Source organism: Astyanax mexicanus, chromosome 1, assembly GCF_023375975.1.
Source record: "Astyanax mexicanus isolate ESR-SI-001 chromosome 1, AstMex3_surface, whole genome shotgun sequence".
Classification (NCBI taxonomy): Eukaryota; Metazoa; Chordata; class Actinopteri; order Characiformes; family Acestrorhamphidae; genus Astyanax; species Astyanax mexicanus.
The window spans coordinates 130,502,200-130,526,969 of record NC_064408.1 but is presented as its reverse complement, the minus strand read 5'-3'; the positions used below and the strand labels follow the sequence as shown (position 1 = coordinate 130,526,969).

The following is a 24,770-nucleotide window of genomic DNA, read 5'->3' as shown; positions in this document are numbered from 1 at the left end:
GCGTCAAAAAATTCATTTATTAAAATCCATTAATTAAATCACAGAAAAAAAAAGTTAAAAATGACACTGATTAATTGCATTCCTTGATGCCCTTTAAGCATCTGCATTGGTCCACCAAACCTCGTGTTCTCGGTTACACATTCCAGTGATACAGCTATACCATCTGTCAGGGTGGGGCAAAGAGGAGTCGTAGAGGCTGGCGCAATGCTAGTAGATTTATTGAATAAAAAACAAAAAGAAATAAACAAAGAAACAAACAACTGAAGAAAAACAAAACATGAAAACACCAGAACCTGACTGATGTAAAAACGCACAACCACAGACAAGGGACTATTTATACACACGGACAAAGACAGGGAATAGGAAACACCTGGGACCTAACAAGGGGGCAGAGCTACAAACAAACACAGAAAGAGCACATCAGAAACAGAGACACCCTCCTTTTACCTGGCAGCTGTGAGAACAGGCAGTGGCTTAGAAGGGAGGGGTCCTTCATGATTGTTCTAGTTTTCCTCAGCCAGCGGTTGGTGTAAAAATCCAAAAGGTTTGGGAGCTGAACCCCTGTGATGTACCACGCTGTACGCACTACCCTCTGCAGGGATTTCCACTCCAGAGCAGTACAGTTCCCATACCAGGTGGTGATGACACCCATCAGAATGCTTTCCACAGTTCAGGTGTAGGATGCTGGGGTTCAGACCAGACCTCCTCAGCCGTCTGAGGAAGTAGAGGCGTTGTTGTGCCTTCTTCACTACCCATGTGGTGTGTTCTGTCCATTTGGACGAGTGTGCTCTCTCCTGCTTCCTGAAGTCCACGATCAGCTCCTTGGTCTTGCTGACGTTTAGAGAGAGGTTATTCTCCTGGCACCAGTTTTCCAGGATGTTAACCTCCTCTCTGTAGGCAGATTAGTCGTTATTGGAGATCAGGTCAACAATTGTGTGTCATCAGCAAATTTGATGGTGACATTGGAGCTGTGTCTGGCTGTGCAGTCGTGGGTGTACAGGGAGTACAGGAGCGGGCTGAGCACACAGCCCTGAGGGGCTCCGATGTTGAGGGTCAGTGAGAAGGATGTGATGTTGCCCATTCTAACCACCAGGACTTTAACTGGACAAACTTTTTGTCCAGTATTATTTCAGCACATTACATGCTTCACATCCTTCAAATCCTGGACACTGGATCACTGCTACACAAACATCCGAGATGCCTACAAAGCCATCCCCTGACCCCTGTTTAAGAACTGTTTTGATCATGTGGGCAGCATGATTCATCAGGCAGTATCGACGAGTACACTGACAGTCACCGCCTTCATTCACAAGTGTGTGGATGATGTGGTTCCCTCCAGATCAGTCCATGTCAACCTCAAGCAGAAGCCCTGGCTTAAACCGTGATGTCCGCTCCGCTCTCAGCATATGCAGCACTGGGATCTGGGGATCTGGGAATATGGAAGAGTATAAGCAGATCAGATCAGATCACGCTGCGCTCCCAGAGTGTGCCCCACCCACCGCTGATCCCAAACTCCCGTCCATCTCCAAAGCAGACACACGCACAGTCTTTCAGTCAGCTGGTCCTGACAGCATTCCCGGGAGAGTGCTTAGAGCCTGCTATAAAGAATTAGCAGGTGTTTATGCAGACATTTACAACACTTCACTCTCTCGGTTTCTGCTAGCTTGCTTTAAACTGGTCACTATTGTGCCAGTTCCAAAGACTGCCCACACTACCTGTCTGAATGACTGGCGACCTGTTGCCCTAACCTCCATCATAAGCAAATGCATTGAGAGGCTGATTAGGGACATCATCTGTTTCTCACTTCCTGCCACACTGGACCCACTACAATTTGCATACAGGCGGAGCAGATCCAGCTGGACGCATGTGTGAGGAAGTCCACAAAGTGCCAGGAACTGGAATCCTCATGCCATGCACCCCCGTAGTGAGGAGCAAGGCCAGCTGCACCAACCCGCAGCGCCCCCACACGCGAAATTCCCGCTCCAAAAGGAGTCTTCTACCACAGAGTGGTAGCTCCACGGACGCCACCTCCAGTGCTAGGTAGTGTTGGAGTCCTCAGCCGTGCTCCCCTCTGGCATGCCGGCCCACGGGTTCCTCGCTGCGCCAATGTTTGGTCCGTGGTTCTGTCAGGAATGTGGTGCAGCAGGAAGAAGACATGAGGAAATGTGAATAGATTTATTGAATAATAAACAAACAAGGAACAAAGAAGCAAACAACTGAAGCAAAACACAAAACATAAAACACAGAGAATACTATGAAAATAAAGAAACACAAGAACCTTACTGACTTAAAAACCAGAAGTGGAAAAAATACAGAAAATTTGTAATTAAGTAAAAGTACCTTTACTTTGCTAAAATTGTACTCAAGTAAAAGTAAAAATCATACCCATCTAAAAATCTACTCGAGTAAAAGTAAAAAAGTACTAAATTTAAAATGTACTTTGAGTAAAAGTTACTAGTTACTTTTAATTATTATTTTTTTATACTGAATTTTTTTTATTTTGTATTTAAACAGTTGTACCTTTGGACAGACATAAAAAGGGGGAAAGGAAAAATTGTAGAATAAGGAGATAGAGAGAGAAGAAGAGAGGGGGGAAAAAAAGTCACATACCTATAATCACAAACATGCACAGTTGAGGTCTAGGACAGGCAGTGCATTTTCTATAATAATAGCAACTTTGTATATATCATAATAATAGTAAGGAGAAAGAAAATAAACATGATCCCTGGTGTGAGGGCTAACAAAGTCACAGACTCAAATCTCCCCACATTCTTGGATATACCATTCCCATTTCCACCAGCTTTTGCTCCCCAGTTCCATTTGGAGACGAATGGTGTAAATCAACATTTCCATGGTGCGGACTTCTGTGACATTGTCCATAAAAAGATCCAGAGATGGGGGATTTCTTCGGAGCCAACACTTAGTTATAGCTTTCTTACCCACAGCCAAAAATATTTTCAATAGGTAATGGTCACTCTTAGACAGGCCTTCAGGAAGTACCCCAAGATACAAAGAATTAAATGAAACAACCATATTAAAACCAAGGATCTTAAAAATTAATTGACCTATATCTTTCCAGAAGGGTTTTATTTTTGGGCCAAACTTGAGTCAAACTATGTGAGCGTGATCCACTTCCATTGATCCACATTCTCCCAACAAGGGAAAGGAGTCCCAGTGAACCTGGATTTAAGATTAAGTGTTACAAAATATCTAATCAGACTCTTCCAACAAAAATCTCTCCAAGTCAAAGAGTTAGTAGAAGTGCACTGAGTTTTCCATACTCTTAACCAAATTTCCTCTGAAATCTCACTCTGTATATCTTGTTCCCAGCGAAGTCTCACATAATTGGAAGATTTTTTGTTCATTTGACTTATCGCTTTATACATTTTGCCAATAACTGCTTTTTTCATCTCCCCCTCATAAGCATCTATGAAGATTTGAATCAATTCTGAAAAAGGAGCAGGATTAGGACCCTTAACCTCTTTAGTAAAGAAGTGACATAACTGTAAATATCTAAAAAAAAGTCCTGATTGCCACGACCGAGTCTCTGGAAGCTTTTAAATTCCCCGTTCGACAACATTTTACAAACGGCTGCTATGCCCCTTAAAGACCATTGTCTATACAGATGATCATGCAATGTGGATCATATGCTGGCCAACTCAGTACCTTGATTTCTCTATAAAGCTGAAAACGTTTAATCTGCTCATACCAAATTTTAAAAGAAAACCCGACCCATTGATTCTGTATTTGTATTGATTCCTTAATCTTATCCAAACAGCCTAAAACAGACTGTAATGGGATATTCAATAGAGAAAATTGTATATTCTTCCATTTGGCCTCATAGGTTGGATTACACCAAAGAACAAGGGGCCTTAATTGGGCAGCCAACATAGTAGTTCTTTAAACATGGGAGTGCAAGACCTCCCATTTCTCTTGGCAATGCCAAGGTGGAATATTTCACACGAGGCCTCTTTTTATTCCAAATAAAGTTAGAAATATGAATGTCCCAGTCTCTAAACTGATAGGGGAAATCTCTATGGGGAGAGCTGAAAATAAATATAATAACTTAGGGAGAATATTCATTTTAACTGCCCTTACTCTGCTGCCCATATCGAGAGGGAGCAGGGACCATCTTTCCATATCCTTATAAATGTTTTTATTTCATCTATTAAAATTTATGGCCCATAAAGTTGTCTTTTGGCAAATAGACCCCTAAATATTGTATGTGTGTGGAATGCCAGTTAAATTTATATTTATTTACCAGTTCTTGAGAGGGACTGTAATTAAATGTCAGGGCTTGTGTTTTATGAATGTTGAGTATATATCCAGAGTAACTCCCATATGTTTTTAAAATATTCATTAGTAATGGTACTCCTATTCCTGGATTTCGTAATGTCACAAAGACATCATCCGCATACAGAGAGATTTTATATTCTTCTCCCCCAATATCTATACCCTGTAAACCTCTTTCCCGTCTGATAACTTGGGCTAATGGCTCAATGTACAAATTAAAGAGAGTCGGGCTAAGTGGGCATCCTTGTCGACATCCTCTCTGCAAGTCTATTGAATAAGAAAGAGTTAATTTTAATCATAGCAGATGAGTATAATGTCCTTATACATTTTATAAATTTTTTACTAAATCCAAATCTTTCCATTACTTTATATAAAAATTCCCAACCGACTGAATCGAAGGCCTTTTCTGCATCTAAACTAAGAATAATTGCACTACATCCTTTCTCATTAATGAAATCGATAGTATGAAGGACTCTCCGTATGTTATCATGAGTTTGTCTATTTTTAATAAACCCTGTTTGGACCTCATTTATCAGGAAGGGCATCACCTTCTCCATCCTTTTAGTTAAAATTGACGCAAACAGTTTGTAATCAACATTCAGAACACTTATTGGTCTATAGGATCTACAGTCCGTCCTGTCTTTTTCCTCCTTCAGTATGACTGAGATATAGGCCTCGTTCCACGAAGGGGGGAGTGATCCACCCTTCATGATGTAATTAAAGCAGGTATGAAGTAAAGGAAGTAAAGGTTCCTTCATCAATTTGTACCACTCTGGTGGGTATCCATCTGTACCGGGTGATTTTCCTGATTTGAGGGCTGATACTGCTGCATTGATTTCTTCATCTGATATTTCAGAGGTTAAATCATTATTGTGTGTGTTAACCAATGAGGGCAGGTCCAATCATTTTAAAAATTGTTCTGTTATCAGTTCACTAGGTTTCTCTGGCTGAGTATATAGGGATTTATAATAAGTTTCAAATGATTTCTGGATATTCTCTAGTTTAGTTGTTATTTTATTTGTGGTAGGATTTTTTACTTGATGAATTGACCTGTCTGCTTGTTGTTTACGAATCCTCCAAGCTAATAACTTTGTTGCTCTTGGCCCCCTCATAGTATCTTTGCTTCATATATCTTATTTTCTTTTCAATTTCTTCACTATGGATTTTAGATATTTCTTGTTTGATTAATCTCATTTGTTGGAGGATAGATACATCTAAAGAAAGACTATGGAGCTGTTCCAGGTTCCTGAGTTTGTTCTCCAAATTCTGTAATTTTTTTCTTTTTAACTTTTTAATAAGAGACATTTGAGCTATAATTTTCCCTCTAAGAAAAGCTTTGGCATCATCCCACAAAATAGACGGGTCGACCTCTTCATTATCATAATGAGTTAAAAAACCCTTCAATTCTGCTTCCATTGTAGCTTTGAATGTTACGTTATTTAGCATCCCCATATTTAGCCTCCATAGAGTTTTCTTTGGGATATTACCAAGATATAATTTCAAGTATAGACTAGAATGATCTGAAAGGTCCCTAGGACCTATTCTACAATCTTTAATTCTATGACGGTCCTTAGAGAACATAAAAAAATAAACAATCCTCAAGTATATATTGTGACGTGCAGAATAAAATGTCTAAATCTTGCCCTTTCAAATCTCGTCACACATCAATTAGGCCCAAGTCTTTCAGCATATTATTTATTTTAATCTCAACTAAACTTTTTTTCCTTATTTTATTAGTTGTATCTAACCTGGGATTCAATAATATATTCCAATCCCCAGCGCAGATGAGAGTACCCTGTATTTTAGTGGCCAATAAGTCAAATATTTTCCTTAAAAAGGTTATATTTCTTCCAGGGGGGGCATAGATATTCAAAAGTGTAACTAACTTGTGTTCTATTTTACCAGTAACTAAGCTATATCTTCCATTCTTATCCTTTATTTCAGAATAATTCTGACTGAATTTGGTAGTAATATTACAACTCCCCTTTTTTTCCAGATTTGAATGACGAGAAAAAAGTATTATGAAAACCCTTTTTTTCTCATGTTCTACATATGATAAATGTGTTTCTTGCCAAAAGGCTATGTTCACTCTCTCTCTTTTTAACTTGGCAATCACTTTGCTCCTTTTGACTGAGTTATTTAGCCCGTTCACATTTATAAAAAATAATAATATTGTAGAGACATTTTCTTTCCCCAAACACTTTTCCTGTACCTGCATCTGACGACCCGAAGACCTCACAAAACAGTGACAAATAAGAACAATATCTCATCTCATCTCATCTCATTGTCAACCGCTTAATCCGTGGAGGGTCGCGGGTGGGGGGCTGGAGCCTAAAATAAGAACAATATAAAACAGATAAAACTATTATACAGTAAAAACATAAACTGGGCTTCCACTCGGGAGGAATCAACATCTCCTCCAGCTTTGGGGGGACTTAGCCACATAGTGGGACCCCTCGTTAGCAGACTCGTAAAAAGTAAACAAAACACTCAAAGAAAAAAATCAGGGTTGCTAACCAGCCCCGTTTAAGTGTTGTTGCGGGAAGTCACATTGTTTGTATCGGCCCTTGGGAACAACCAAACAAAATTTCGGTGCGGTGAGATTACAAAAGTAAAAAAGTCAATGAGGAAAGCCCGAATTAATCCTCCTCTGTCTCATCCTCTTGACCCATCCTTTGAAAGCCACGGAGCTTCTTCTTCCTTATTGACTCTTGGAATTTCGATTTGCTCCCCTCTCGGAATCCTCCGGCTATATTCCAGGGAAGGAGCCTAGCCAAAAACTCCTCCGTGAGGTCAGCTCCTTTCTGCACCCGGATGGATCCCACAGGCACTCCTTTCCTGGCCAGATCCTCAGCTGCTTCTGAGGCGGTGTTGTATGTAACCGTACCCGAATCAAAATGCACCCGCAGCTTGGACAGCGAAGTTTGAAAGCGGATTTTGTTTTCCTTGAGAACTTTCTTGATTGGAGTGTACTCCTTTGTCCTCCTCTGGACCTCCTCTGCATAATCATGGTCAAAATACACCCTCCAGTCTTGTACAGAGATTTTCTTTTTCCAAGCAGCTTGTAGGACTTTTTCTTTGGTTGTAAACTGCAGAAACCGGACCACTATCGACCGTGGTGGAGCACCGGTGGGGGATTTAGGAGCCAGCACGCGATGAGCCCTTTCAATCCCAAGCTCTGAATCCGAACCGTCCAATTCAGCTTTAATTAAATCCTCCACAAAACGGCGCACTGAGGAGCCCTCCGCGTTTTCAGGTACACCGTATATTATTTCTTCGTGAACGACCTTCCAGGTCTGTCAGTTTAGCCTGCAGCGCTCGCTGGTTTTTGATTAATTGGATTAGGGAACCTTTAACGCCGATATCCCATCTCTCTGCCTCCTCCATCCTTCTCTCCACTTCCCCTAATCTGCCCCATGGCGTCCGATATCTTCTGGTTAAGTTCAGTAGACATTTCGTCCAACTGTACCTTCAGGTCGAGTCTAAAGCTGGCTCGAAACTCTGAGAGCTCTTTTCTCATGTCCGCTTTCAATTCACTCATGGCTTCGCTCACAACTTGGCGGATGGAGCCGAGCGTTACCTCCGTGCTGCCCTTGTTATCCCTGTCGCCATTATCTCCCGGCCATGTCTCCCTTGTGGAGGTGTCGAATTTCTCCGTTTCTCGGTCCGTGATGCTTTTTAACACCGATCTCGTTTTCCTGGATTTATCCCCACTCATTGTCCTTTCAATTTAAGTCCAACATATAAAGAGGAGTCCTTGGATTTGGGGCATTTATTAGGCCGATACCTGGAGCTCTAAACTACGCTGCCATCTTGTTTCTTGAGCCATCTGAAGTCCACTTTTAATTATTTGATGTAAAAAAGTAAAAAAAAAAAATTATGTATAGGTGACTATAAACCAATTCAAGCAGATTGTTTAATGTTCCCAATAAAAACTTAAGGAATTATCATTAAAAACATGAAATCATGCAAAAAAGAATGTTGGTCGGCGCATGTGCGGTGTCCTAAAGAAGCATATATCGAAGGGTAGCATAACTCGACAGAACACCGGTTCCCCGAGCTGCACACACTGACTCCAGGCTACACTGATTCACACAGCGTCTCTCCCGCTAACCGTAATAAACATTACTGGAAAAAGTTCAGCTGCGCTGCCATGGAGAACAAAACTCAGCGCAAACTGTGTGTGATAAAATCAGCATAACATAAACACAGGGAACATTGTGAGGCATTTCTCCCCCCTTCAAGACTTTCAGAAAGGTAAACTCAATTTGTGGACACAGGTTAAGCACGTAACGTAGCGCAGCTTTGATATGTCTCCAGTTTAGTTCAGCGTTGTTTAATGTCTAAAAGGGGACTATGTATTCCATGATTATTAGCTAAGGTATTTAGGTTATATTTGCCTCAATCGCCTGTTAACATTGCGCCGACAGACGCATTTCAACCAGCTTTCAGTGTATTTAATATACTAATAATTTAGGCGTTAATGCACATTAGTAGCAAGGGTGTCAAAAGTATTCACATTCATTACTCAAGTAGAAGTATAGATACTGGGGTTTAAAAATACTTGTATCAACTTAAACCTTTTACTTAAATAAAAGTATAAATGACTAGATGACTAGATGAATGTAAGTACTGAAATGGTGCTTAAAAAAGTCTTCAGAGATTCTGAGGGATTTTACTAAAATATTTTACAGATAGCATAATACCTGTCCTTACTACATGCTTTACCAACCAGCTGTAGACTGTAACTTTGCACAGTGAACTTACAAATATTAAATATTAATATTAAAGCTATCAAATCTATGGCATATGCAGTAAACAACACATAAAAATAGTCAACATAACCTTTTTTAATAACTTCTTAAGCTCCAAGCCTAATTTGAACGTGTAATATTCAAAATATGGTAAAAACAAGATTTTCAGTGCTTTTCAGATTTTCTAATTTTTCATAAAAAAAATGAAATATTTATACGTGTGTTTATATAAGTGTTTTACAGTTCCTTATTTAGCTACAAACTAATTTTATAACTTAATTTGCAGTAAAGAATGTGTTTCTGTATTCTATATATCTGCTCAGTGACAGTGTCGGGTTACAGACCCCACCCTAGCTCTGTCTCCACCTAACGCGGCACCTGATTGGCCGACAGAGATTCACGTCTTTCTTCAGAGAAGAATTCTGCGCATGTGCATTAGTAAGCTGTAAACCCAGCCAAACCTTTAAATAAAGCGTTAAATTCTATATTATAAACACTACTTTGACAAAAATGAGGATTACTGGCAAATGGACTGATGGAGTGATTTTAAAGCAGCAGAGAGAGGTAAGTGCTGGTGGGGGCTGTGTGTGTGTGACTGTTGACCTCTAGTAACGCAGGGGATTACACAAGCTGCTGTAAAACTGTATTAAACAGTCTAACGCACTCTTCAGGAACCGTACAGTGAAATGGTTTGCTGTTTCGTAATCCTGAGGATTAGACAGTTGAAATCATGTGTAAAATGTCCGCATTGGATCAAATATGGACATGCGTAAAAATCAATTATGCAAATTATAATATTTTAATAAATAGGCATATCTTGCCATAAATGTTTATGTTCTAAAAGGAAATACAGCTAAATAGGCTAGACAACTGACAACAGAGATTCTAAGCTTCAATATATGGCATATTGTGTGTGTGTATATATTGAGCCTATAATTATTCATAAACACAGCCAGATACTAATTATGATATTTTTCTGGCCAGCGGGTGGGCCAGGGCGAGTTAAGACGATAAAGTAGAAGCATTTGATTTGATGCCAGTGTTGTCTACTCTCAACGCTCTCTTAGCTCAGCTTGAAACTTACACGCAGCTAAAGGTGGGTAATCCAGGTCCAGAAATTAAAAATCCATTCCAGGGATTAGGTTGAACTAGCTCCAGAGCCAGCCAGGCAATGGGAGCGAAATCCTGGGATGTATTTTTACTTTTTGAACCTAGATTACCCCCCTCTACACCTAAACTCATAAAATTAAAAGCTCACACACGCTCTCCAAACGAACTTACAACACCCAATACATAGCCTAGACCTAGCAAGCAGACCTTGGCATGTCTTGGCCTGTATCAAGCCATGGTAAATATTACAAATTCACTATTAGTGCATCACTAGGTTACTACAATACCTTATAAACATATAACTTTAGGAAACATTCAGTTTACCTCAATATGCCTTTTCAAATTAGATGGTGTCAAAATATGATTGAGTAAAAGTAAAATTACCTATTTTAAAAACTACTTTAAAAATTACAGAGTAAATGTAATTTGTTACTTTCCACCTTTGTTAAAAACACACAACCACGGACAGGGGAAACAGGTAGAAGGGGACTATTTACACACACAAGGAAATGGAAAACACCTGGGACCTAACTAGGGGGCAGAGTTACAAACACACTCAGAAAGAGCACATTAGACACAGAGACAGACAGGGAACGGAGCAAGGATGTGACACCATAAACAAACATGAAAGTGTAAACACTCTCAGCACACACAAGTATAAATACTTACAGCAGCTGTTTAATGCTCTCAGGCACGATAAGCTGTACACAATTTCACTCACCACAGAATTATAAACCAGCCTTACCTCCCTTAATGCTGCAATATCACACGCACACACTCACTCACACAAGCTGGGTTATACTGTAAATTAATGCTTTTGCCTATTATCTATTAGAAAAGTAAGTCTGATCCAGTCAAGAATTAAGGTAGCTTTATTATTATGAATCTATTTACAATAAAATAAAACAATAATTAACAATATGTACAGAATATGTGATAACAGCAGTAAATAAAGATAACCATAATTAAAATAAAGGTTAAAATCATATATCTAAAATATATACATACTTATACTTATACACACATTCTCTTATTCTATTTTACACAGAGTCACTGAGGAGCCAGAATCAACCCAAATCCCTGCATAGAGGGGCTGAGTAAAGGTGGTGTAGAATGTGTGTAAGTGTGTGAGAGTGTGTGAGGGTGTGTGTGAGTGTGTATCAGAGGAGACTCTGTAGTAGGACAGAGTGCCGGAGGGACAGTCCACATACACTCCTACTCTCCTACAGCCGGAGGGAGGAGTGTGGAGATCAGATCTCTTAATTATGTGTTGAACAGAGTAACTGTTATTAGAGCAGATCAGACTCCAGGAGTTTATATTCCATCCAAACAGAGAGTCTGATCCTCTTCCTTTCCTGCTGATGGTTTTATAACTCAGAGCTACAGCAGCTCCTCCCCACCCGCTCCACTCAGCCTCCCAGTAACAGCGTCCAGTTACTCTCTCTCTACTCAGAACCTGAAGATACACATCAAACCTCTCTGGATGATCAGGATATGACTGCCGCTCCGCCCTCCACTCCACCCTCCTGTTCTCCTCACTCAGAGAGAGATGACGGCTTATTGTGTTTGGATCCAGCGTGAAATCACAGCCGTCTGAAAACAAGAACACACACATTACACACACATTACACATACACTACACACACATTACACACACACATTACACACACATTACACACACATTACACACACATTACACACACACATTACACACACACATTACACACACACACACACATTACACACACATTACACACACACTACACACACATTACACACACTGCACTGATACAGAGTGAGATGTTATACACACTGCACTGATACACAGAGAGAGAGTCATTAAACACACTGCACTGATACAGAGAGAAATACATTGCACACACTGCACTGATACAGAGAGAAATACATTGCACACACTGCACTGATACAGAGAGAGAGACATTACACACACTGCACTGATACAGAGAGAAAGACATTACACACACTGCACTGATACAGAGAGAGAGACATTACACACACTGCACTGATACAGAGAGAGAGACATTACACACACTGCACTGATACAGAATGAGAGAGACATTACACACTGCACTGATACAGAGAGAAAGACATTACACACACTGCACTGATACAGAATGAGAGAGACATTACACACACTGCACTGATACAGAGAGAAAGACATTACACACACTGCACTGATACAGAGAGAGAGACATTACACACACTGCACTGATACAGAGAGAGAGACATTACACACACTGCACTGATACAGAGAGAGAGAGACATTACACACACTGCACTGATACAGAGAGAGACATTACACACACTGCACTGATACAGAATGAGAGAGACATTACACACACTGCACTGATACAGAGAGAGAGACATTACACACACTGCACTGATACAGAGAGAGAGAGAGACATTACACACACTGCACTGATACAGAGAGAGAGAGAGACATTACACACACTGCACTGATACACAGAGAGAGAGAGACATTACACACACTGCACTGATACAGAGAGAAAGACATTACACACACTGCACTGATACAGAGAGAGAGAGAGACATTACACACACTGCACTGATACAGAGAGAGAGACATTACACACACTGCACTGATACAGAGAGAGACATTACACACACTGCACTGATACAGAATGAGAGAGACATTACACACTGCACTGATACAGAGAGAAAGACATTACACACACTGCACTGATACAGAGAGAGAGAGACATTACACACACTGCACTGATACAGAGAGAGAGACATTACACACACTGCACTGATACAGAGAGAGAGACATTACACACACTGCACTGATACAGAATGAGAGAGACATTACACACTGCACTGATACAGAGAGAAAGACATTACACACACTGCACTGATACAGAATGAGAGAGACATTACACACACTGCACTGATACAGAGAGAGAGACATTACACACTGCACTGATACAGAGAGAAAGACATTACACACACTGCACTGATACAGAGAGAAAGACATTACACACAGTGCACTGATACAGAGAGAGAGAGACATTACACACACTGCACTGATACAGAGAGAGACATTACACACACTGCACTGATACAGAATGAGAGAGACATTACACACACTGCACTGATACAGAGAGAGAGACATTACACACACTGCACTGATACAGAGAGAGAGAGAGACATTACACACACTGCACTGATACAGAGAGAGAGAGAGACATTACACACACTGCACTGATACACAGAGAGAGAGAGACATTACACACACTGCACTGATACAGAGAGAAAGACATTACACACACTGCACTGATACAGAGAGAGAGAGAGACATTACACACACTGCACTGATACAGAGAGAGAGAGAGACATTACACACACTGCACTGATACAGAGAGAGAGAGACATTACACACACTGCACTGATACAGAGAGAGAGAGAGACATTACACACACCGCACTGATACAGAGAGAGAGAGAGAGACATTACACACACTGCACTGATACAGAGAGAAAGACATTACACACACTGCACTGATACAGAGAGAGAGAGACATTACACACACTGCACTGATACAGAGAGAGAGAGACATTACACACACTGCACTGATACAGAGAGAGAGAGAGACATTACACACACTGCACTGATACAGAGAGAGAGACATTACACACACTGCACTGATACAGAATGAGAGAGACATTACACACACTGCACTGATACAGAGAGAGAGAGACATTACACACACTGCACTGATACAGAGAGAGAGAGAGAGAGAGACATTACACACACTGCACTGATACAGAGAGAGAGACATTACACACACTGCACTGATACAGAGAGAGACATTACACACACTGCACTGATACAGAATGAGAGAGACATTACACACTGCACTGATACAGAGAGAAAGACATTACACACACTGCACTGATACAGAGAGAGAGAGACATTACACACACTGCACTGATACAGAGAGAGAGAGAGACATTACACACACTGCACTGATACAGAGAGAGACATTACACACACTGCACTGATACAGAATGAGAGAGACATTACACACACTGCACTGATACAGAGAGAGAGAGAGACATTACACACACTGCACTGATACAGAGAGAGAGAGAGACATTACACACACTGCACTGATACAGAGAGAGAGACATTACACACACTGCACTGATACAGAGAGAGACATTACACACACTGTACTGATACAGAGAGAGAGAGACATTACACACACTGCACTGATACAGAGAGAAATACATTACACACACTGCACTGATACAGAGAGAGAGAGAGACATTACACACACTGCACTGATACAGAGAGAGAGAGAGACATTACACACACTGCACTGATACAGAGAGAAAGACATTACACACACTGCACTGATACAGAGAGAGACATTACACACACTGCACTGATACAGAGAGACAGATAGACATTACACACACTGCACTGATACACAGAGAGAGAGAGACATTACACACACTGCACTGATACAGAGAGAGAGAGAGAGACATTACACACACTGCACTGATACAGAGATAGACATTACACACACTGCACTGATACAGAGAGAGAAACATTAAACACACTGCACTGATACAGAGAGAGAGAGACATTACACACACTGCACTGATACAGAGAGAGAGACATTACACACACTGCACTGATACAGAGATAGACATTACACACACTGCACTGATACAGAGAGACATTACACACACTGCACTGATACAGAGAGAGAGAGAGACATTACACACACTACACTGATACAGAGATAGACATTACACACACTGCACTGATACAGATATAGACATTACACACACTGCACTGATACACAGAGACAGAGAACCTACATTTCTTTAATCCAGATTTGATTCTGATGTTCCCTCCATGTTCCATTCTGAACACACAAAGAGAGATCAGCACAGTGTGAGACTTTTACAAACTGATTTCTTTTAGTGTTCATATTCATATAGGGAATAGGGAAACAGAGTTTAGAAATCAGAGCTTAGTAATATTTTTCAATTTGAACACAGGCTAACTTTAAAATTGGTTGTAACCTCAGACTGAACTCAGACACAGCTCCACACATGAAGTATGGGTTTACAAATTTAATCTGTCTCTGTCTTTGTCTGTTTTTTTTCAGTTATAGTTTTAAACGAAATATTGTAAAATAAATAAATGTGAAATAAATGTAAAATAATTTATTGATTAGACTTGCTAAAAATGATACAACAGTCATGGTTGTGTAGAGATAATGTGGGTCTCAAACATTACATTACATTACATTACATTTGGCAGACGCTTTTGTCCAAAGCGACTTACAATAGTCAAGTAAAATGTAAAATAAGTTTAAAGGTAAAACATCTTTGGATAGGGATAAAAGGAGGTCAAAGGGGAATAATAGGATAGAGGAGGGAAGGAGGGGAAGAAGGAAATGAGGTTAGAAGTAGTTAGTGTGTTAGAGGTGTTAAGAGAGTAAGTGCTCCTTGAAGAGCTCTGTCTTCAGGAGTTTCTTAAAGATAGCGAGAGATTCTCCTGATCTGGTAGTGGAAGGTAGTTTGTTCCACCATTGGGGAACTCTGTATGAGAACAGTCTGGATTGCTTTGTGTGAATGTTTGGCAAAGCGAGGCGACGTTCATTGGAGTAGCGCAGCGGCCGGGAGGTAGCGTAAGCCTTCAGGAGCGAGTGCAGGTAGGAAGGAGCCTGTTCTGTCATCACCTTGTAGGCGATTGTAAGAGCTTTGAATTTGATGCGAGCATCAACTGGTAGCCAATGGAGCTCAATGAGCAGCGGGGTGACATGTGCCCGTTTTGGCTGGTTGAAGACCAGACGTGCTGCTGCGTTCTGGATCATCTGGAGTGGTTTTACTACACAGGCCGGGAGGCCAGTTAGCAGGGCATTGCAGTAGTCGAGGCGTGAGATGACGACCGCTTGCACCAGGAGTTGGGTGGCCTGTTGCGTCAAGAACGGTCTAATTTTTCGGATGTTATAGAGCGCAAAGCGGCAGGACCGAGCAACTGAGGCCACATGGTGCATGAAGGAGAGTTGGTCATCAACCAGAACACCCAGGTTCCTAGCAGAGAGAGAGAGAGTCGATACTTATAGAGAAGTTGTGTTGAAAAGATGGTTTTGCTGGTATAACCAGAAGTTCAGTCTTTGAGAGATTTAATTGAAGGTGATGCTCCTTCATCCATGAGGATATGTCAGAGAGACACTGCGATATCCGTGCAGAGATTGAGTGATCTTCAGGTGAGAACGACAGGTATAGCTGGGTGTCATCAGCAAAGCAATGGTAGGAAAATCCGTGTGAGCGGACAACCTGACCAAGAGAGGTGGTGTATATGGAGAAGAGAAGGGGTCCCAGTACCGAACCTTCGGGAACCCCAGTGGATAAGGAGCGGGCTGAGGACAGCTGTCCTTGCCACGACACCTTGAACGAGCGCCCAGTGAGGTACGATCTGAACCATGACAGCACATTGTCTGCGATCCCCATGTTTGAGAGTGTAGTTAGGAGGAAGTCATGGTTGACTGTGTCAAATGCGGCCGAGAGGTCCAGCAGAATTAGCACTGAGGACTGACCTGCAGCTCTGGCAGTTTTCAACACTTCAGTCACAGACAACAGAGCCGTCTCGGTAGAGTGTCCTTTTTTGAACCCAGATTGGTTCTGGTCCAGAAGGTCATTCTGGGAGAGGAAGCCAGAGACCTGATTTAGAACTGCTCTTTCTAGTGTTTTAGAGAGAAAGGGTAGCAGTGAGACCGGTCTGTAGTTGTCAACCTGGGCGGGGTTGAGAGAAGGCTTTTTAAGCAGTGGTGTCACATGTGCTTGTTTGAAAGCAGTCGGGAATACACCAGAAGTTAAAGAGGCATTGATCGTGTGAGTGATAGCCGGAATGATTGCAGGTGCGATAGTTTGCAGTAGGTTTGAAGGAATTGGGTCAAGCGGACACGTAGTAGGACGGCTACGTGTTAGTAGAGCCAGTGTCTCGTTCTCAGTGAGAGGAGTGAACGAGGAGAAAGCAACGCCTTCGGTGGAGGGGCACCGGGCAGTAGAGGATGTAGTAGGACTGCTACATTGTGCATCAGTAAACTGGTTGCTGATGGCCGCCACTTTGCCAGTAAAGAATGAGGCAAGTGTTTCAGCCGTAAGGCATGTAGCCGGAGGAGGAGGCGGAGGGTTGAGTAGTGATTTAAATGTAGCAAATAGTTTCCGGGAGTCTGTGAGAGAGCAGAATTTATTGTGATAAAATTCAGCTTAGGCAGTAGTGAGGTTGGCTGAAAAAGAAGCCAGGAGCAGTTTTAATTTTTTAGGTCTGCTTGTTTTTTGTTTTTTTGCCATTTTCTTTCGGCAGCTCGGAGTTTGGAGCGTAGTTCCCTGAGTGTGTCATTTTTAAGCCATGGCTGCGGTTTGTTTGAGCTAATGGCTCGAGATGTAAGAGGACAGAGGTTGTCCAAACAGGAGCTTAGTGTGGAGCAGAGAGTGTCAGTGGCATCATTTACATTGAGTGATGAAAATGAGCCTGGTGGAGGCATATTGTCAGTCACCAGCGAGGAGTACTGGTCTGCTTGGAGATCTCGAAGATTTCGGTGGAACGAGACCATAGTAGGAGTAGCTGTGGGTTTATTTGAAATATGAACATTGAGTTTCATAAAGTAGTGATCTGAGACGTGCAAAGTAGTGACAGTTAAAGAGTTGGTGTCACAGTTACGAGTGAAGATCAGGTCTAGATGTTTGCCAGCTTTATGTGTTGGAGGGCTGGGGACCTGCTCCAGTTCGAAAGACTGCATGAGGGATAGGAAGTCTGTGAAGCTGGTACTGTCATGGTGGATGTTCATATCCCCTAGAATGAGCATGGGACAATCTTGCTCAGGGATAGAAGACAGTAGCATGTCAAGTTCATGCGTGAATTCGCCCATTTGTCCAGGAGGACGGTAGAGAACAATAATGGCAAGTTTTGCTGGAGTATTAACCAGTGTGGCATGATACTCAAATGTATTGAATGTGTTTGCCGGTAATAGTGGAGTATGTTTTAAGCCATTAGCGATTAATAGGCCCGTTCCACCTCCTCGTCCAGAGAGACGAGAAGTATGGGAGAAGGAGTAATTATTGGAAAGAGCCGCCGGAGTAGCAGTATTTTCAGGTTTGATCCAAGTTTCAGCCAGTGCCAGCAGTTGTAATGACTGATGATTCGCATAAGAGGCGATAAAGTCTGCTTTATTAACAGCCGACTGGCAGTTCCATAGCCCAACAGAGAATGAGGTAGTAGTGGGCATGGTTTGTTTTAGTGGACGCAGGTTAGTATGATCCTGGCGCCTGTTTGTGTTTTTACGCCTTCTGTGCGTGCCGGAAATAACTGAGATGTGTTGGGAGCACATTTTAGGAGGCAGTAGGACGGGCTGCCTTGTCAGTGTCCTTGCTCGGTGGACTCGCGCAGGTAGACTCGCAGGTCTTTACCCGCGTTGGTCTTCACGCGAGAGGGTCTTTACACAACAGCTGACGCCTTCGGCTGACGCCTCGGCGAGTGTGAGTGAGTGTGAGTGAGTGACATAACATTTACACACAGTACAGTCCGCCATTAGACACACTGTCCAGAAAACATTTTTATGTGAATACACTTTCCCATCTTTGAATGGATCCTTTATATTTGTATTTTCTTTACCATATGAATCAGAACTCAGGCTATAACGTTCTACACTACTGTTTTACACACTTGTGTTAACAGCATACAGCGATGGTGAGGGTAATAACAGACACAAATGCACCAGTCAGACCAGGGCAAGAGGCAGAGTGAGAGGTGCAGTCCTTATTCAAAGACTTGTATCTCCAGAATGGTGACATGGTGAGGTGGCTTTCAGACATATTAGCTGCAGTCATGTATAATACACTTCCAGAAGCTGTGAGCTGTTCTGCTCAGACTGTAACATCTTTTAAAAACAAGCTAAAAATATTTCTGTTTACCTGTGCTTTCCTAACTGTTTGTGTTGCTCTACCTGTACACACTTTAGTATTAGTTTATTTATTCCTTGTATTTAAATGTTTAATCATTTAAATTTAAGTCTTATATTCCATGAACTCAGAAAAAGGCTGTTCTTTTCTGGCTTCAACTCTGTGATCATACACCCAGATAATCTAGAGAGAGAAAATTAAAGTAAGGTATTAACAGAGAGAGAAAAAGGTGACAGTGGCAGACTAAAGAGAGGTGATACACTTATGTATAAAACAGACCACACAACACAACACAACACAACGTTACAAAAAAAGGATTCAAGGATTTAAATTTAAGTCTTGTATTTTATGTTCATTATTTTTTCATGACTTTTTATTATTTTATTTATAATAGCTTGTAACTTTTTTATATTATTCGGTATTATGTTTTTATTCTCTCTGTAAACCACTTTGAATTACCTCTGTGTATACCAGTGATTCTGTTCAATTTTTTTCCCCTATGAGTGACCCTCACTTCACTTATTAACACAGTCTGACTCCCTAAACAGTTTGAACTCTTTTATTTTATCTCTAACTGAACCTCACTCTACCCATCATCTTCAGCACACCTGAGTCTTCTCCCTGAGTACATCTTCATACCTGAGTGTCTCCAGTGAGCAATGTGGATCCTCCAGTCTGGCAGAAAGCAGCTTCTCTCCTGACTCTCCTGGGTGGTTGTAGGTCAGATCCAGCTCTTTCAGGTGGGAGGGGTTTGAACTCAGGGCTGAAGCCAGAGAAGAACAGCCTTTTTCTGTGATCATACACCCAGATAATCTAGAGAGAGGGAAAGTTAGAGTAAGTTATTAACAGAGAGAGAAAAAGTGACAGTGGCAAACTGAGAGAGGTGATACACTTCTGTATAAAACAGACCACACAACATAATTAACATTGCCAAAAATAGGATTCAAGGAAATTTTATTGTCACTTCACATCACATGTGCTACATGAGGTGGAACGAATTGAATTGAATTGAATTGAACGAAATTGTATTGATCACAGTCCAGTTTACACCCAAAAAACAATTTTAAAATAGATAAATATAAAGACAAAATAAAATAGAATAAAAACACAATAATAAAATAGATGAGATAAATACACAGAATAATATAAAGGAGTAGGGAAAAAGCAGCAACGTTAAGTCCAAAGTGCAAATTGCTATAGCAGCATGGATGATTATGCATGGATATTAGTAAAATGAAAAGTGAAAAGTGATAAAATGTCTCAGTGCAGGTAAAGTCACTGTTTTTTACGCAAAATTAAAAAATAATAATTACTGCATCTAATGCACCACCACGCCACCTAGTGGAACACCAGGCACTACATGACAAGGTAAAATGAATGCAGACATACAATTATTCGGTGGGCCGAATTAAAAAGACCAACAGTCCGGCTGTGACCCGCAGGCAGTAGTTTGACCACCATTGGCCTATATATTGCTAAATGGGAGCATTTCCAAATCAATTATTTTATTCCCAAAGTTTCTGATTATTGTGTACATGTGTAAGAAAATACTTCCATTTGTGTTTATTATTAGTGACACTTAATGCACACTGACAACTAAACATTTAGACCCTAGACAGATCTTGTTGGGCACATTGATAGATGTACATTAACCTGCATATTAAAAAGCATATTATAAAAACATTCACACATACAGGCTGCTATTTTCAAGAGATTCTAATATATATATGTATATATACATATATATGTATATATACATATATAGATTAGAATCTCTATATATATATCGGCAACTACTTTAACACTGAGCTCAGTCAGAGATGTGCAGCAGTAATCAGTACTATGGCAGGCGTGCACATTCTGTGAGCCCATTACTCCTTCACCACGATGAAACAATAAAACTCTGTATCAAACCATATTTTTAACCTGTGCTGTAGATTGTCAGATATTTAAAGTCCTGTGTTTTTTTTAAATAATATCTTAGTATCTTCACATTTATCATTTTAAAATGATCTGACTGACCTGAGAATCTGCAGTTTACAGTGTGAACTCTTCAGTCCTGCAGAGAGCAGCTCCACTCCTGAATCCTGCAGGTCATTGTTACTGAGGTCTAGTTCTTTAAGGGAGGAGAATTCCAGGTTTAAAACTGATCCTAGAATCTTGCACGTCTTTACTCCAAGATTACATGAAGTTAGTCTACAAAATGAGGAAAGCACAAAAGATTTTAGTTTAAAATACTTATGACATTTTTTTATTATACAGCCTATTCATAACATTTGCCAAAATAAAACAATAAAAAATGTAAATAAGTCTTGTTTTATTAATGACTCATTGTAAATTTATTCAAACATCCAGCAACATAAAAGTATAAGATTAATCCCCCCCTATCCTGTCCCCAGCACTCACTTAGCATCCTGTATTGTACATTTACTCTCTCTCATTCTTTTAGATTTTAATCTTATTTTCTGTACTTGCTATAACCTTTGGAAGTAATTTAATTTCTATCCTCTGTATGTCCTGTACATGCAGTTGTACTGTCACGTCTGGTGACACCCAGAATGCACCACACACTGACATCACTCACTCTGCCGATCACGTGACACCTCACCTGCCCCGGCCAGGAAGTCCCGAGTACTGATGATTACCTGCATTATTTAAGGACAGCTCACACACAAACACACGCCGCGTATTGCCTGGTTCGCCCACTTTACAAAGCGTTATTTTCTGTGATTATTCTCTCGTGTATGACCTTGCCTTTTGTTCTCTCGACTTTGATTTTTGCCTTGCCTACTCTGTGGATTTTTGTGTATGAACTCTGGACTGTGTACTTTTACTGTTTGTGGATTACCTCTGATACTGCCTGCTCTGTGTATGAACATTGGACTGCCTCACCACCCGTTAATGGTCTGTACCCTTTGGTATTTGCTTACCAGCATTGTCTACCTACTGCTACTGTGTTGTGTAGCCTGTGGGTTTTTAATAAACTCTTTAACTGGTCCCGCGAGTGTCTGTATTCTGTACCCAACCATGACATGTACATGCAGTTGAGACAATAAAACTACTTGACTTGACACCAAAACTTGTGATTCCCAGTGTTCTGGTCTAACCATCCAACCACAAATATTGTTAGAACAAGGCTAATACAATAACCATAATCTAGATCAACAAGTAGAAATAAGACATTAATAAAATGTTACAAAATAATCAAAACACAGGTCAATCCTTAGGGAGAATAAGTCCCATACAACTCAAACTAACATTCCCTTTTTAATCTCGTTAAATCTCGTTATCTCGTAAAATTTATCATTTTAAAATTAACCAACTGACCTGAGAATCTGCAGTTTACAGTGTGAACTCTTCAGTCCATCAGAGAGCAGCTCCACTCCTGAATCCTGCAGGTCATTGTTACTGAGGTCCAGTTCTTTAAGGGAGGTGTTTTGAAGCTTTAAAACTGATCCAAGACTTTCACACATCTTTACTTCAAGATTACATGAAGCTAATCTACAAAATGAGGGAAGCACAACAGATTTTACTTAAAAATAAGCATAATGACATTTTTTTATTATATAGGATGTCCATAAAATTTGTTATAATGTAACAGTAAGAAATGGCTGTAAAGGAGTATTACATTATGAACAATCCATTTTAAGTTTATTAGAGCATTTAACAATCTTAACGTATAATATTACAGCCAAAACCTGTGATTCCCATTGTTCTGGTCTAACCCTACAACCACAATATATTGTTTGTACAAAGCTAATAAAATAACCATAATCTTGATAAATAAGTAGTACGTTCCCTATTTAGTATTGTTTTAACTCTTATTTTGTCCTCCTCCTGCACTCCAACAGTTTCAGTGCATGGAGAATCATGGTCGAGGAGCCCATTACCCCTCGACCATGATTTTACATAGCACCCCATGTAGTTGCTCCAACTTACATTACCATTGTAGGAGCCATTTTTGCTCTTTGTTGGATTTGTGTTGTGTAATAAATTTAATTTGTTTTGTAATCATTATCAACTAACTGGTTCTAAGACTGTGCTCCCTCTACAGGTAGAGGGGGTGTTCCAAACCCATTAATTGAGTTGTTTATCTGGCCTCTGGGGGGTGCTGGTTTGTAACCAGCAAACTTTGTTTTAGTGGATTAAAAACTTTTTGCCAAAACAAAAAGTTAAATATTATGGCTGTGGACAACATAGCAAGCAAGTGGGATGAGATTCTGAAAGCCTTTAAAGTACACTGAAAGCCTTTAAAGTGGACTTTTAAAATAAACCAATGGATTCCTTGATATTGGAGAAGTGCTGTGGATCATGAATTTTTGAAGTGGAACATAGGCTCTATTGTGTGCTTTGTAAACAACAAACAAGCAAAATAACCACACCTAAGTGTGCATTTATGGATGTAATTGAGTACTGGACAAAACTGTTTATATTGTAAAAGAAACAAGCTTTGTGAAGCAGAATGTCTGCCTCTGACTCAGAAATATCCACAGGCTCTCTATACAAGGATCTGAATGAAACAGCAAGGTAAAAGCCTCCAGAGCTGGCAAAATGTCTCATATCACTTGTAGAATGAACATAATCAAGGATGATGGATTATGCATATATGGATGAAATTAAAGCAAATATGCTTACTGACTTTAAATCTCATCATGAGATGTATTTATAATTGTTGAGTGAAGAAGATAAAATGCAGGATGTGATCACTTGGTACCAACCAAAACTGAAACTGGAAATCTGCAATGGAAAACCCTGTTTCCCCCAATGGTGCTCAAATCACATCTTTAGATTTGAAACATACAACTTCACATGATAATGTTTCAATAGTGCCATCTTTAAGCAAGGGTCCAGCAGATCTGGAATATCTAGCACACACAGCAATGAATCATCTACAGATTCTGCTAATATCTGTGCTGAGGCAGAAAGGGCAGCATGAATGACTAAAGCAGTTACACAGTTAAAAACATGCATTGAAGAAGGAGCAGGAGCAGCTTCTAAAACAAAGGAACACCGGAAAGGGGAGAGACTTTAGAACTTCAATTTGAAATAGCAGCCACAAATGCTAAAACTGATTATCTTAAAAAGGCAGAAAACAGTAATGTTAACTCTCCATCAACTGATGAAATGAATGAGTACCTGAAATAAATGCAGTTTAACACCATTACTTCTCTGATTGTTTGACCTAGGGAAGGGGTCCGTTCCTTTTTCTTGTTCCACTCAACTCAAGCAGTTTGGTCCAACTAGCAGCACTGTTCAAACTCGAGATTATCATCACAGTTCCCAGAGTTCACAGATCTCTAACCTCTCCAAACACAGCTTAACATAACATGCCCCAGAAACATGAAAAAAGCTGGAAATTTAGGTTTTGGTGGCAATATTAGTACAAACCTTTATTCATTCATTTGAACAAATGATTTAGAGTAAAACTGACAGTTTTCTATCCAGTATACCAAGGTACAAACACAAAACCTAATTTAATGTTGTCAACACCTGTCCCTGAGTACAGGTTATATCAAGGCAATGAAATTAATCAAGGAGCACTTTCGTAATAAGTATAAAATATCATGTGCTTATATTGAAGACGTGTCATGGCCAGTCATTAAAGCTGAAGATCCTAGAGCTTTGAAGGAATTCACATTGTTTCTCA

At 40.4% G+C, this 24,770-nt stretch overlaps 1 protein-coding gene across 1 annotated transcript in view; it reads right to left on the bottom strand.

Moving 5' to 3' along the window:
• Nucleotides 1-6,932: 6,932 nt before the first annotated feature.
• LOC111188585 (NACHT, LRR and PYD domains-containing protein 12-like) overlaps nucleotides 6,933-24,770 on the bottom strand; it is a 52,876-nt gene continuing 35,038 nt past the window's right edge. Inside the window, exons 7-12 of the mRNA XM_049479539.1 lie at nucleotides 22,451-22,624; nucleotides 19,763-19,936; nucleotides 15,029-15,075; nucleotides 11,633-11,750; nucleotides 7,763-8,015; nucleotides 6,933-7,535 (exon numbers count right to left, since the gene is read on the bottom strand). Of these exons, the coding sequence (XP_049335496.1) occupies nucleotides 6,933-7,535; nucleotides 7,763-8,015; nucleotides 11,633-11,750; nucleotides 15,029-15,075; nucleotides 19,763-19,936; nucleotides 22,451-22,624 (1,369 nt within the window). The remainder of the gene's footprint in view (nucleotides 7,536-7,762; nucleotides 8,016-11,632; nucleotides 11,751-15,028; nucleotides 15,076-19,762; nucleotides 19,937-22,450; nucleotides 22,625-24,770) is intronic.